At 40.8% G+C, this 14,673-nt stretch overlaps 1 protein-coding gene across 1 annotated transcript; it reads left to right on the forward strand.

The window, feature by feature from the left end:
• The first annotated feature begins 1,658 nt into the window (after nt 1–1,658).
• LOC110134971 (olfactory receptor 11A1-like) lies at nt 1,659–2,624 on the forward strand. Its single transcript, XM_020889743.2, has one exon. It carries the CDS (start codon nt 1,659–1,661, stop codon nt 2,622–2,624), a length of 966 nt encoding a protein of 321 aa, XP_020745402.2.
• Nucleotides 2,625–14,673: the final 12,049 nt, after the last annotated feature.

Here is a 14,673-nt window from a genome sequence, read left to right on the forward strand (position 1 = left end):
AAAGAAGTAATGTACTCAGTTGCTCAGTCGTGTCTGACTTTTTGTGACCCTATGACTGTAGTCCGCCAGGTTCCTCTGTTCATGGGATTCTCCAGGCAAGAATACTGAAGTGAGTTGCCATTTTCTTCTCCAGGAGATCTCCCCGACCCAGGGATTGAACCTGTGTCTCCTGCATTGGCAGGTGGATTCTTTACCACTAGCACCACCTCGGAAACCCAAAAGAAGTAATGAGAGATGTACAATTTTTCTCATGTGCATTTATATTGCATCTTCTTATTCAAGTATAGCGATTAATGATGTTAGTTAATGCTTCTGTGGGGCTTAAAAAATTTTTTTCAGCATTAAGAAAATTTTTATTTTGTAAAGAAAAATCTTTAATGTTTATTTAGTGCTAACTGTGTGTCAGGCATTATTTCAATTACTTTAAGTGTACTTACTCCTCAAAACAACACTGTAAGAAAATACAATGATAATTTTTTCAGCTGAAAACTCTCATGCCTAGAGGTCTGTTATACATCCAATATCATGCCCAGATTGCTCATGGACTTGTTGAGAGAGAACAGAGTGATCTCCATGGTAGGTTGTATTATTCAGTAACTTACCCAAGGTCACATAGTTAATAAATAGAGAGGCTGGGAGTTGATTCTGGGCAGTGTGGCAGAGGAGTTCAAGTGTTTAATAATTATACTACATTGCCTCACAAAAACCATTAGAAAAGTTAAATGAGAAAACACACTACGTTCTTTTCCACTGCTGATGATGTATATGAAAAGCCTGGTTATTTGAACCTTGTGATCTTATCAATGGCCACTACTTCCCTCATGTCAGCATTTTTGATGTGCAGGCAACATCCCATGTAGCAAGTGTTTCACTTATAGAACACTATTCTTGGAAAAACAAATTTCAAAAGTGATGGCAAAGATGGTAGCACATATGACTATCTACACTTGACTGTGTAGATCCAGATGTATGTGTCTATACCTGTTTTTGTGTTCAGGCATGTACACATGAGTCTGACCCCCAGCTTCAAATGTCAGCTCTTAGGTTTTCTCCCCAGAAGCCTAAAGTCCAGCTGCTTATGGGGAAAAATTTAAAAACAACAAAAAATCTGTATTCTGTTTTAGGATGCACACCTGGTTTTCCAGAATCTACTATCTCTCCAGCAACTACTGTTATGCTGTCTCAGAGCTGTCACTACCAAGCAAGCATGGATGGCCAGTGACATCAATGGAGTGATTCTTTGCTTCAGTCCTGACATTTCAGTTTCTATTTCCTGCTGTGATAAAGAAGATCATGAATATGATTTGCTATCTGGTCTGCCATTTCTTTTTTGTCAAGATTTATAAGAACTTTCCTTGGGAATTTCTTCTACCCAAAATGGCACAGAGCATGCCAAGCATGGACTAAACATGTTTCCTGAGGGATGGAGATAGATTCTCACTGAGCCATTCCTTCCTCCATTTGGTCTCCTCATACCTATTCCACACCCTGACTAGATGACAAGTTCAGCTAATTTCCATAAAAGTTTTTCTGAGGACAAATTTAACTGGCTACAATTGAAGGCCAATCCCCGCCAAATGCCCTAATCAGTGCAGACCTCCAACCACTGATAGAATTGTACTATGTAGGAGATCTCGTTGGTAATCTGATGTAATAGTATGAAGAAACTGATACATCCCCAGGAACTTATGACTTCTGTGGAGCCAGGAAATACCACTATAATGGTGACTGAGTTTATAATACTGGGGTTTGGAGACCTCAGAGGATTGGCTCCCTTGCTCTTCTTGGTGTTTGGCATTGTCTACCTAGCCACCATTTCTGGGAATCTCCTCATCATGATCCTGGTGAGCACGCAGCAGAGTCTGCGGACACCAATGTACTTCTTTCTGGCAAACCTCTCATGCCTAGAGGTCTGTTATACATCCAATATCATGCCCAGATTGCTTGTGGACTTGTTGAGAGAGAACAGAGTGATCTCCGTGGTAGGTTGTATTATTCAGCTCTACTTCTTTGGGGCTCTGGGTAGCACTGAATGTTATCTTCTGGCAGTGATGTCATATGACCGATACCTGGCTGTCTGCCGGCCTTTGCACTATCCAACACTAATGCAAGGAACTATATGTTTGAGGCTAGTAATTGGCTCATGGGTTAGTGGCTTCACAGTGGCAGCTGCATTCCAGGCTGCTATGGTATCCAGCTTGACCTTCTGTGATGGCAATGAGATTGACCACTTCTTCTGTGACTTAAAGCCTCTGCAGAAGCTCTCTTGCTCAGATCCCCAGCTAGTCAACCTGGTCTGCATGAGTCTAACAACACTGGTGACTCTAGCCCCATTTGGACTAACCTTAGCCTCCTACTGGAAGATTCTCTTCACAGTCTTGCATATACCTTCCATGACTGGTAGGCAGAAGGCTTTCTCCACTTGTTCCTCTCATCTAGTGGTTGTGACCTTGTTTTATGGGACCTTGATCCTAGTCTATGCCCTGCCCTTTGCTGGCCAGGTGCCAATTCTCAACAAAACTGTCTCCTTGCTCTATACTGTTGTCACTCCTGTGTGTAACCCCCTTATCTATAGCCTCAAAAACAAAGATGTCAAGGAGTCCCTGAGGAAGCTGAGGGTTTGATCCTACAATGATCAGCTCCAGTCAATCAACAAAAATTATGGCAGTCTGAAGGTCTGATTAGGAAAACATAGGATAGATGATAATCTTTACAACCTGAAATATTGATTAATCTCTGAATCATCTATTTAGTTGATTTGGGGGAAAAGTTAGTATATTTGTCTTGGTTGCCCTGAAGAGAAATCAAACCAGTCAATCCTAAATGAAATCAACTCTGAATATTCATCAGAAGGACTGTTGTCGAAGCTGATGTGAAGAGCTGACTCATTGGAAAAGCCCCTGATGCTGGGAAAGATTGAAGGCAAAAGGAGAAGGGGGCGGCAGGGGATGAGATGGTTAGATAGCATCACTGACTCAATGGACATGAATTTGAGCAAACTCCAGGAGATAGTGAAGGACAGAGGAGCCTGGCATGCTACAGTCCATAGGGTTGCAAAGAGTCAGACACAACTTAGTGACTGAACAACCTCGAGGTGATCTAGTTTTCCTTGAGTGAACTGATACTGTGAAATGCGAGGAGTACTTCCTAGTTGGTGGGAGGGGAGCCATTCTGGGGTAGACGATAAATAATGCTGCATACAATCCCCTCAAAAGCTCAATCCTGGAGGTAAGGATTGGCAGATATGCTTTAGTTATGTTCAGTTTCTTCTCTCTGTGTGTATGCATGTGTGTGTGCGTGTTATAAATTAGACTGGGAGACCTCGGGGTTGGAGGAAGAATGATAACTGTGCTACCCCAGGAGGAACTGAGAGTTCCCTAAATGAAGAGAGCATATTTATTTGCTCAGCACTCAGGCTAGAATTCTGGTGGTGAGGCTGACTGTGGTAAATGGCTAATAGTAATACTGCACCCATATTTGGCCTAGGACTAAGAAAGATGAAAGCAGAATCTAATAAAATATACAGAAACACACTAGAAGAATAGTTTTGGAGGAATGTGCATTAAGCACTTACAGCAATTTGTTAGACACGTAGATTGCCTCAAGGCACTCTTTTTTAAGTTGAATTTTCTTTAGCATTCACAGCTTCTCATTGTGTTTTCTTTCTTTCTTTATGCACCCCTCCCAGATCTGCCTTCTGCTGTGTACCTAAGTTACCCTTGATGGCCTCACTTGTGCTTTGTTCCTTATTTTTGTATCAGCTACCAGCTACCAAACATCAACTGACATATTCAAGCTACATTTGAAGAGAGAAGGGAAGCAAAAAGACTCTGCTAAAGGAAGCAATCAAAAATATGCATTGAGACTAATATTATCCAGGCATTGTGCTAGGTGCTAGGAATAGAATAGTGAACAATGTAGATACAGCTTCTGACCTCACAGATATCATAGTCTGATGGCCTTGGTATTCAAATTACTCAGAACTGATATTTTTTACATTGTTTATAGACTGTAGTTTTGAAAGCACTTTCTATAAAGAGAATCTCTGCACATAAAGTCACAATATTTTTATTTACCTTAAAGAATAATTTTATAATTAGTTTGAAACAACATAAAGACCTAACAAAGCTTTCAGTATAACATATGAACAAACACAAATGTTCAGAATGTCCCTTACTTAGTTAACTATACCCCTTTTTTTCCTATAAGACCCAACTCAATCACTACCTTCTTTCAGGACTCTTCCTGCTGTTTTGCTCATGTAATTTCTCCCCCCTCAGAAGTACTCTATTCCCCTTTATTTGACAAGTAAGCATGCACTGCTCTTCATAGTTCTGTGTACATGCCTTATCTTTCCAGTGAGATAATGAACCCTTTAAGGACAGAGATAGAAGGTCATTTCCAGCTGCACTCTCAAGTATCCAGCATAGTACACTTCACACAGTAGACACTTGATACTTGTCTTCACATGATCAAATCCAAGCTCCTCGGCATGAGATTCAAGTCTTCTATGACCCTGTCCCTGCTTCCTTCCCCAATCTCATTTCCCTCCAAGTTCCATTTCATAATTTACCCATATCACACAGGTGCATCCTTACTCTTGCCTTTTGTCTGAAAATTCCTGCCCATACTTGTTTTTCACCTGGTCGATGTCCCATTGATTTTAATACTTGGATTCATCATAATCCTTACCAGGTAATCTTACCTGATTGTTTTTCCCATCCAACACATTAGGTAAAGTGAGACTTTCCAGCATCCCCAGGGGATTCATTGTGGACCTTCGTTTAACCAGTAATCACATTATCTGGTGTGTTACCACTGCATTTTCAGGGCCTAGAGCTATAGGCATAGATCCTATTGACATAGGAGCTAGACAATGACTACTTGTTGAAAGAATATTTGAATGGTTATATGTCTTCCTCACTTACTAGGTTATTATTATTTCATTGACTTCAAGTACTACCCTTATACTGACGATTCTCCATAATTTAATACTGTGATAAATGCCATAAGGGAAAAACACAGGCTGCTAGGAAGGCATATAACAAGCATACATAATTTGAATTGTGTGGGAGATATGACAATTTCTCTGATGAAGCAGGGGAGGATTTCAACAGAGGGACTAGCTAGCAGCAGGGTCCTGTAGTAAAGACTTTAGAGTGTTTGGGGAACAGAAAATAGGCTAGTGTAGTTACAAAGTAGTGATCAAAGGGGAGAACATCATAGATGGGTCTGGAAAAATCAGCAGTAATCAGATAATCCAAGGCCTCACTTCATCTCATTGTAACTGAGATTAGAACTCGTTGAATCATTTTTAGTAGAGTGACAGGATTCATCTTATGTTTTAAGATCACTCTGGCTGCTATATGGAAAATGACTTTTAATGGAACTGGAGGGCTAATAGACATTGAAAAACCAATTAGGACACCGTTACAATGTTACCAGTGAGAGACAATGGTGGTAAGGGCTAGAAGAGAAGTGGCAGAGATGGGGAAAAATGAATTGAACTCAATATATTCAAAGGTAGAATTTGTAGAGTTTGATGAGGAATCAAAAATAACTTTTAGGTTACTGGTTTGTGAATTGAATATGTGCTTGTGCCACTCACTGGGATGAAAGAACCCTGGAACAGGACTAGGTTTGAAGAGAAATGTGTGAGAATATACTGATATAGCAGTGGATGTTAAGTAAGTAGTAAATATATGATTCTGGAACTCAGAAGAGATATCTGGGCAAGAAATATGAATTTAGAAGCTGTCAGCATGTAGATAGTAGTTAAAATCATGGTAATGGGGTAAATCATGTAGAGAAACAGTTTAGAGAAAGAAGAGAAAAGAGCCAAGAACAGGGCCTTGTGAATTCCATCATTTAATGGTCATGGCTCAGATGATAGAGAATCTGCCTGCAGTGTGGGAGATTTGGGTTTGATCTCTGGATTGGGAAGATCCCCTAGAGAAGGGAATGGCCACCCACTCCAGTATTCTTGCCTGGAGAATCCCATGGACAGAGGAGCCTGGCGGGCTACAGTTCATGGGGCCAAAGAGTCAGGCACACTGAGTGACTAACATGCTTACTCTCACTTCAGAGGAAGAATAAGGATGCGGATGATATAGAGAGGTAGCAGGAAAACCATAAGTGTGTGGGCTCATGCAAGTAGAGAGAAAGGAGTGTTATAAAGAAGAAAGCCTGGTAAACTATACCGAAGGCTGCTGAGAGGAGGGCTAATCTGAGGACGGAGAAGAGTCCATTGCATCTGGTAACATGGAGGACGTTGATGACCTCACTAAAAGAATGTTTCATAGAGTGATGAATGCAAAAGCCGTACTGGAGTGAGATACAGAAATGAATAAAAGGTGAAGGAAAGAAGACACTGTGTGTAGATAATGTTTTGGAGAAACATGGTTCTAAAGGGAAATTGATTTGGTGAGAACAAGTTGCTTAAAGGAAGATGTTTGTTTTTACAATGTGAAGCAATAGAAAATATTTTAATACTACTAGGAAGAAGAACTTATTAGAAACAGAGAAGTTGAAGATGCAGGAGATCATAGAGTTATAGTATTTTATGGTCCCTACAAAGACTAGAAGGTCCAAGGTCCAGGGAATATGTGAAGGAACTGGCCTCTAATCAAAGGAATGACACTTATACTGTGACAAATATGTACTGAATACTTACTATGTGCTTGGTTTTGTTTCAGGTTCTATTACGACCTGCATAAAGCACGCTCCCTGCCATCACATAGCTCACAGTTTCAGTTCAGTTCAGTCGCTCAGTCATGTCCAACTCTTTGTGACCCCATGGACTGCAGTACACCAGGCTTCCCTATCCATCACCAACTCTGGAACTTGCTCAAACTCATGTCCATCGAGTTCGTGATGCCACCCAACCATCTTATCCTCTGCCGTCCCCTTCTCCTGCCCTCAATCTTTCCCAGCATCTTTTCCAATGAGTCAGTTCTTTGCATCAGGTGGCCAAAGTATTGGAGCTTCTGCTTCAGCATCAGTCCTTCCAGTGAATATTCAGGACTGATTTCCTTTAGGATAGACTGGTTTGATCTCCTTGCTGTCCAAGGAACTTTCAACAGTCTTATCCAACACTACAGTTCAAAAGCATCAATTCTTTGGCGCTTAACTTTCTTTATGGTTCAACACTCACATCCATACATGACTACTGGAAAAACCATAGCCTTGACTAGATGGAGCTTTGTTGGCAAAGTAATGTTTCTGCTTTTTAATATGTTGCCTAGTTTGCTCATAGCTTTTCTTCCAAGGAGAAGAAATGTCTTTTAATTTCACAGCTACAGTCACCATCTGCACTGATTTTGGAGCCCAAGAAAATAAAGTCTGTCACTGTTTCCATTGTTTCCCATCTATTTGCCATGAAGTAATGAGACCGGATGCCATGATCTTAGTTTTTTTAATGTTGAATTTTAAGCCAGCTTTTTCACTCTCCTCTTTCACTTTCATCAAGAGGCTCTTTAGTTCCTCTTTGCTTTCTGCCATAAGGGTGGTGTCATCTGCATATCTGAGGTTACTGATATTTCTCCCGGCAATCTTGATTCCAGCTTGTGCTTCATCCAGCCTGGCATTTCGCATGATATACTCTGCATATAAGTTAAATAAGCAGGGTGACAATATACAGCCTTGACATACTCCTTTCCCAATTTGGAACCAGTCTGTTGTTCCATGTCTGGTTCTAACTGTTGCTTCTTGACCTGCATACAGATTTCTCAGGAGGCAGGTAAGGTGGTCTGGTATTCCCATCTCTTTAAGAATTTTCCACAGTTTGTTGTGATCCACACAGTCAAAGGCTTTGGCATAGTCAATAAAGCAGAAGTAGATGTTTTTCTGGAACTCTCTTGCTTTTTCTATGATCCAACGGATGTTGGCAATTTGATCTCTGGTTCCTCTGCCTTTTCTAAATCCAGCTTGAACATCTGGAAGTTCTCAGTTCACATACTGTTGAAGCTCCACTTGGAGAATTTTGAGGATTACTTTGCTAGCGTGTGAGATGAGTACAATTGTGCGGTAGTTTGAACATTCTTTGTCATTGCCTTTCTTTGGGATCGGAATGAAAACTGACTTTTTCCAGTCCTGTGGCCACTGCTGAGTTTTCCAAATTTGCTGGCATATTGAGTGCAGCACTTTCACAGCATCATCTTTTAAGATTTGAAATAGTTCAACTGGAATTCCATCACTTCCACTAGCTTTGTTCGTAGTGATGCTTCCTAAGGCCCACTTGACTTCACATTCCAGGATGTCTGGCTCTAGGTGAGTGATCACACCATTGTGGTTATCTGGGTCATTAAGATCTTTTTTGTGTAGTTCTTCTGTGTATTCTTGCTACTTCTTAATATCTTCCTCTTCTGTTAGTTTCATACCATTTCTGTCCTTTAATGAGCCCATCTTTGCATAAAATGTTCTCTTGGTATCTCTAATCTTCTCGAAGAGATCACTAGTCTTTCCCATTCTATTGCTTTCCTCTGTTTCTTTGCACTGATTACTTAGGAAGGCTTTCCTGTCTCTCTTTGCTGTTCTTTGGGACTCTGCATTCAGATGGTATGTCTTTCCTTTTCTCCTTTGCTTGTAGCTGCTCTTCTTTTCTCAGCTATTTGGAAGTCCTCCTCAGACAACCATTTTACCTTTTTGCAATTCTTTTTCTTGGCGATGGTCTTGATCACCACCTCCCGTACAATGTCACAAACCTCCATCCATAGTTGTTCAGGCACTCTATCTATCAGATCTAATCCCTAAGTAGACAGAAAGTTATAATTAGGTTGATTAATGCTATAAGTATAGCTTCCTATGTCAGTGCTGGGGAGAGAGAGAGAGAGAGTCATTGTTATGGGATGAATTTTGTTCCCCAAAGAAAGATATGTTGAAATCCTAATTCGCACTGTCTTAGAATGTGACCTTATTTGGAGACTGGGTCTTTACAGAGGTAATCAAGTTAAAATTAAGTCTTCTGGAATATGACTGGTGCTCCTATAAAAAGAGGAAATTCAGACAGAAAGATACACACAGAGTAAGACACCACATAAAGATGAAGGCAGAGACTGGAGTGATATGTCTAGAAGCTAAGAAGCACCAAAGATTGCCAGCAAACCACCAGAAACTAGGAGAGAGACATGGGTCAGATATTTCCTGCCCTCAGAAGGAATCAGTGCTGCCTTGATCTGGGACTTCTGGCCTCCAGAACTACAAGAAAAAAAAATCTGCTTAGTACACTCAATTTATGGTACTTGTTATGGCAACTCTAGCAAACTAATACAGGCACCCAAACCAATCTAAGGCAAGGGGTTGGTCAGGTTAAGGGAAGACTTCCCAGTGGAGGTGTTATCTGAGCTGAATCAAATAAGTAGGGCTGCGTGGGTGGGGCCTGGGGAGCCATTCCATATAAAGTGATCATCTGCAGTGGTTTGGACGTGAAAGAGAGTGTGCATGTCCAAGCTACTGCAAGTAATCCGACATGGCTGGATCTAGTGTGTATGGGCAACGGTGGTGACAACTGAGAACTGCGAAGCTGGAGCCAGTTCACGAAGGGCCTTCTATTCCAAGCCAAGGAATTTGGACTTTATCCTGAAGCCAAATGGTGGCCTCTAAATATTCATTCTCCTCCCCACTATTCACCAGCCTAACTCCATTTTTCCAGGAAAAGTTTTCTCACGTCTATTGTGGAACTTCTCACAGAGAAATATAAAAAACAACTTGCTTCTTGACCTCAAATATGAAGCTTACTCCGTGAAAGAAGGGACTATGTTCTGTTTACTGAAATATACCCAGTGCCTGGCCAGTGCTTGACATGTAGTTGTTGTTGTTGTTTAGTGGCTCAGTTGTGTTCAACTCTTTGTGACCCCATGGACTGTAGCCCACCAGGCTCCTCTGTCCATGGGATTTCCCAGGCAAGAGTACTGGAGTGGGTTGCCATTTCCTTCTCCAGGGGATCTTCCAACCAGGGATTGAACCTGAGTCTTCTGCATTGCAGGTGGATTCTTTACCACTGAGCCACCTGGGAAACCCTTAAGACATAGAAGTCTCTCAATGAATAGTTGTCCCTTGTGTTCCTAGGGACAGCATGGGGACTTAGCTATCTTTGGAATGATATTCCAAGACCTCCATATTTGCTTTCACTTTTTTCTCCTCTTCTTCCTTCCTGCCACTGATTACCTTCCAACAACCTTCCACAGTTGGCTCTCATTTCACTTCACTTGGTTTTCTCTTTGGATCAAGAACCCTGGGAGCTTCTGGCGTGCTTTCCCCCACCCCAAATCAGTACTCCCCACATCAGGCAGCCTCTCATGCATCCAGGTTCCTCCTGTCCTCAGGAGAGCCTGGTTCACACCATGCTGAGACCTGCAGCCCAACCTTGTCACCTTACTTCTGCCCTTAGTTCTGCCAGGACTAGTGCTTAACTTGGCCTAAGCAGGGTCATTAGGCCAGTTTCAAGGAAGTAGCTCTGGCCAGAATGGACCAAAGAACAGGTGGCAGCTTTGGCAAGAGGATGCAGTTGAGGCTACAGGGTGGGTAATGGGATTGCTAGGCTCAACAGGTGGGCAGGGTCAGGTAATCCGGGCAATCTCTAACTGAGCCAAATTTGCCCCATGGGGCCTCCATTGAAAAAGGCAAAATAGAGAACCAGAATGGGAAACTAGGAACAATGATAATCAAAGTAAGATGCTAGCAGAAGCCAGGTGTTCAAGTCAGATTGAATTCATTAAAAAATGTACATCTCCTCACATCTGCCCATTTCTACATGCATAAACACACCCTAACTGGAGCAATCACACGCAAACACACATATGCATCCATGCACATACCACAGACAAAATGTTGACACAGGAGACCCATACCCACAGTGACAGAATCTAGTGTGACCTGCTTTGGTTGGCAGATACTGTAACACTTAACCTGTCTGCAGCTGGCTGGGAAAGAAGCTCTTTATACATGCATGTCTGAAATAATAGAAGCATCACTTAAAATAAAACTGTCCTTTATAATTTGCTTCAAACAGATAGCTTTTGGTTTTCTTATACCAAAATGAGCCTGATACAACTTTTTCTGAATGATTCCAAGCCATCTTTAAGGGCACTCATTATTGGAGGCTGGGCTTAAAAATAGGCTGTTGTTAGGAGCCATGTCGAAATACATTAAACTCTATCCCTCCACTAAACGGCCTCGGTGTAAACATTCTATTTACATAAGCAGTCAGATTATCCATATATGTGCAGATATATGAGTATGAATATATACACACACACATCATCTTTCGTATAAATGTCTCATTACAAAATGCACAAAGATCATTCCGTGTAGATACACACACAGTACATTTACTTACAAGCAACCTGTGCACTCTCTGAAGCTAAGTTTGTAAGTGGCTCCCTTTCTTTCGTCATTTTCCTTCCTTCCTTTGCAGACTAATTTTTAGGATTAAGGAGTTAGTGCAGCATTCACTGCAGAATTTGGTGGTTTTAATTGGTCGCACATGACTTAGTTAAAGGAGGCATTTTAACTACAAAGAACTTTACTGGGAGATGTGCTCAGGGGGAGTTATTAAAAGCAAGTCCATAACAGCTCCTTGGGAGGCTATTATTTTGCACTTCTCCATGCCCCCCCCAAGAGGGTATGTGTACTATTGGTAACAAGGTGAGAGGAAATTCCCTGACTTCATTAGAAACCCGGAAAAATAAGTTTTCCTTCCCAATATCTTCCTTTTTTGCTGGAACACATTTCTTCTGAAAAGTGGTATGGCAAAATGACCAGCCCCAAGTATCCTTTTTGTCTAATAAACTCTCTGGAGGTTTAGGATTTATCCCTAGAGAATAACCCCCTACCACACCACACACAGATGCAGCAAAACAGCTATCTCATTAACTCGAAGTTGTTAATAACTGGGATACCACCTATACTGCTAATATTCCTATGTGTGCCACTTCAGGGAGGGGAGAAAAAGTTTCATGAATATTTCACCATCATTTGCTTTATTTACATGTAAATAATGTGCTCATTACAAACCCTTATCTGTTCATTGAAGCCAGGCTGGCAGAGCCTAGTGTGACATGTTTGGTTGGCAGATACCTTAACACCTGATCTGTTTGGCATTGGCTGGCAAGGAAATGTTTGCAAGTACATGTCTCAGATAATAGAAGTGTGCTTGCAGTGGCCAAGTCTTTTTCATTGTAATTGTTTCAAATGGATGCCTCTATGGTCTTAAATGTTATTTATAATTAACATATAATTTTAGATTAGTTTCAACTGTACAACACAGCAATTTGATGTTTTAATGGATTATGAAATGACCGTCTCAATGAAACCAGTTACCATCCATCATTATACAAAACTGTTACATTACTGACTATATACTCTATGTGTACATTACATCCCCCTGACATATTTAAGTTGAAAGTTTGTATCTCTTAATCCCCTTATCTATTTTGTCCATCCCTATCTTTTCATGCCAATTGGACCTGACACAACTTGCCCTGTTCAAGTTGACTCCAGGTCATTTCTATGGACACTAATCATTGAGTTGGGCTGGAATATAAGGTGTGTCCTTAGTGTATCAGACTGTTTAATCATCCAATAAATGGCCACAGGCTATCTTATTTTTAAAGATGTATCCCGTCTTCTTTCTAAAGATTTTGCTTGCTGATTATATTGTTTATGCCTCCAGTAGTGCTTTGATGTCTTCTAGTCTATCCTAGGCTCACAAACCATGCTGAGTTGCAGTTGTGTATAAAGTAAGACTGAGAGCCCTAGGAGTTTTTCTGTAAGTACTCTGCATGAGTTTTGATGTATGGATTTTATATGATCTATACAAGATTTTGCTGCTCTAAGGTTTTTAAAGGTTAATTTTTAGAGTTTAGCTTTGAAAGTATTAGACAATTATGGTTTCTAGGAAGGGAACTTTCAGATAAGTGATATATCATTATAGTTAGGGTTAATATAGACAAACTAAACCTCATTAATTTGGATTCCCCTACTTTATAATATGAAACTGCCTTATTTATAAACAAGGTTAGGAGTTTACTATTTCACCAGCTACAAAAAGAAAGGAGATAGTTGGTGGTAAATTAATATCTTAGAATCACATGGGTAATGTGTTTCATTTACATAGGAAGCAAGCATTTGTTGCTGTTGTTCAGTCACTAAGTCATGTCTGACTCTTTGTGACCCCATGGACTGTAGCATGCCAGGCTTCCCTGTCCTCCACTGTCTCCTGGAGTTTGCTCAAATTCATGTCCATTGAGTCAGTGATGCTATCTAACTATCTCATCTTTTGGCTGCCCCCTTCTCCTTTTGCCTTCAATCTTTCCCAGCATCAGGGTCTTTTTCAGTGAGTTGGTTCTTCACATCAGGTGGCCAAAAGTATTCATTGGCTTCATCAACGGTCCTTTCAATGAATATTCGGAGTTGGAAACTTGACTATGTTTATCTATTTATTAGTATGGATCCCATTAAGCCATCTACTTAGTAAAACAATTCACTGTATTTATTTGGAAGTAACAATAACAAACAATGAGACCTCAGTTAATCAATCCACTGAGAAAGAAGTTCATTTGAATAAAGTCAGCCTGGTATACAGAGACAGAGAGAGCTAATGGAAGCCTCAGTCCTTAGGTAGTGACAGTTAAGAAAAGAGAGAATCAAGGCCATTTTAGTGGGGAAGTTAAAGGTCAGCAGTGTCTTTAGCTCAGGAATAACGGGTGTGGGGTCATGTCCCAAGGAAGCAAGAATGTACCCAAGACTGAGAGAGTCTCAGCCTCCCCTTGGAGCACAACTGGAATGGAATATGTTTCTGACATTTCTCTGTGAAGCAAGTTCCTGAAAAATAAGAGTCAGTTATTAGTGGTATTCCCTTATAGCTTTGAAAGAAATTCTGACTTTTCATTAAGTCAGACTGGTCTTCCCACCAGTTAATAGTAGACAGCTCAATATGTGCTAGGCATCATGCTAAGTGTTTTACGTATATTCTTTCATTTAAGCCCTGTGAACTTTGCAGGTAGATATCATTTCATTGTATAAATGAGGAAACTGCAATTCGGTTACAGTGATTCACTTAACCAAGGTAGTGAATGGTGAAATTAGGTTTCAAACCCAGTTCTAACTCCGCAGCCTGCTATCTTAACCATTACCGTGTACTGTAGTTCCTCAAGAGATAAGATAAGGCAAATATTCTTGGGTGCTATAACGGGTACATGTCAGTAATGAAGCTGAGACTCAGGGGTTCTTCAAAGCCCTCCTTACCTAAGTTCAAGCCCATGGAGCAATGACCTTCAGCTAGTCCTGGCCTGGGATGATGACTACAAAGTGCATGAAAGAGAAAGGACAACATAAGTGTCCTAATTTCCAAAATAATCATCCTTGAGTCTACCTCTATGCAATCCAAATGGAAGTTATTGCTCAATGTTTGAAACTGTGACCAAGGCCAAACTGGAAACATGCTTTAACTTTCAGGAACAAAATTGTCAACATCAGCCAATCAGTCGTGCACCAGCTAGCACTGGTGGTGAAATTCATGCTATTTTCATGTCACTGAAAAAATAAGTGGCTACTGTTTAGAGCAAAGGATCAATATCAATACTGTGTGAAATGGATTCGCAAGTGTTAAGAGATACTTATGAGGAGGTGAATAGCAAGAATTGCTCTTATGAAGAGCAAGAATTGGTTCAGGAA

Source organism: Odocoileus virginianus, unplaced genomic scaffold (assembly GCF_023699985.2).
Source record: "Odocoileus virginianus isolate 20LAN1187 ecotype Illinois unplaced genomic scaffold, Ovbor_1.2 Unplaced_Scaffold_2, whole genome shotgun sequence".
Taxonomy (NCBI): Eukaryota; Metazoa; Chordata; class Mammalia; order Artiodactyla; family Cervidae; genus Odocoileus; species Odocoileus virginianus.

Excerpts from the sequence above, each read along its gene's own strand:
- LOC110134971 (XM_020889743.2), top strand. The coding sequence starts at position 1,659 with ATGAAGAAACTGATACATCCCCAGGAACTTATGACTTCTGTGGAGCCA.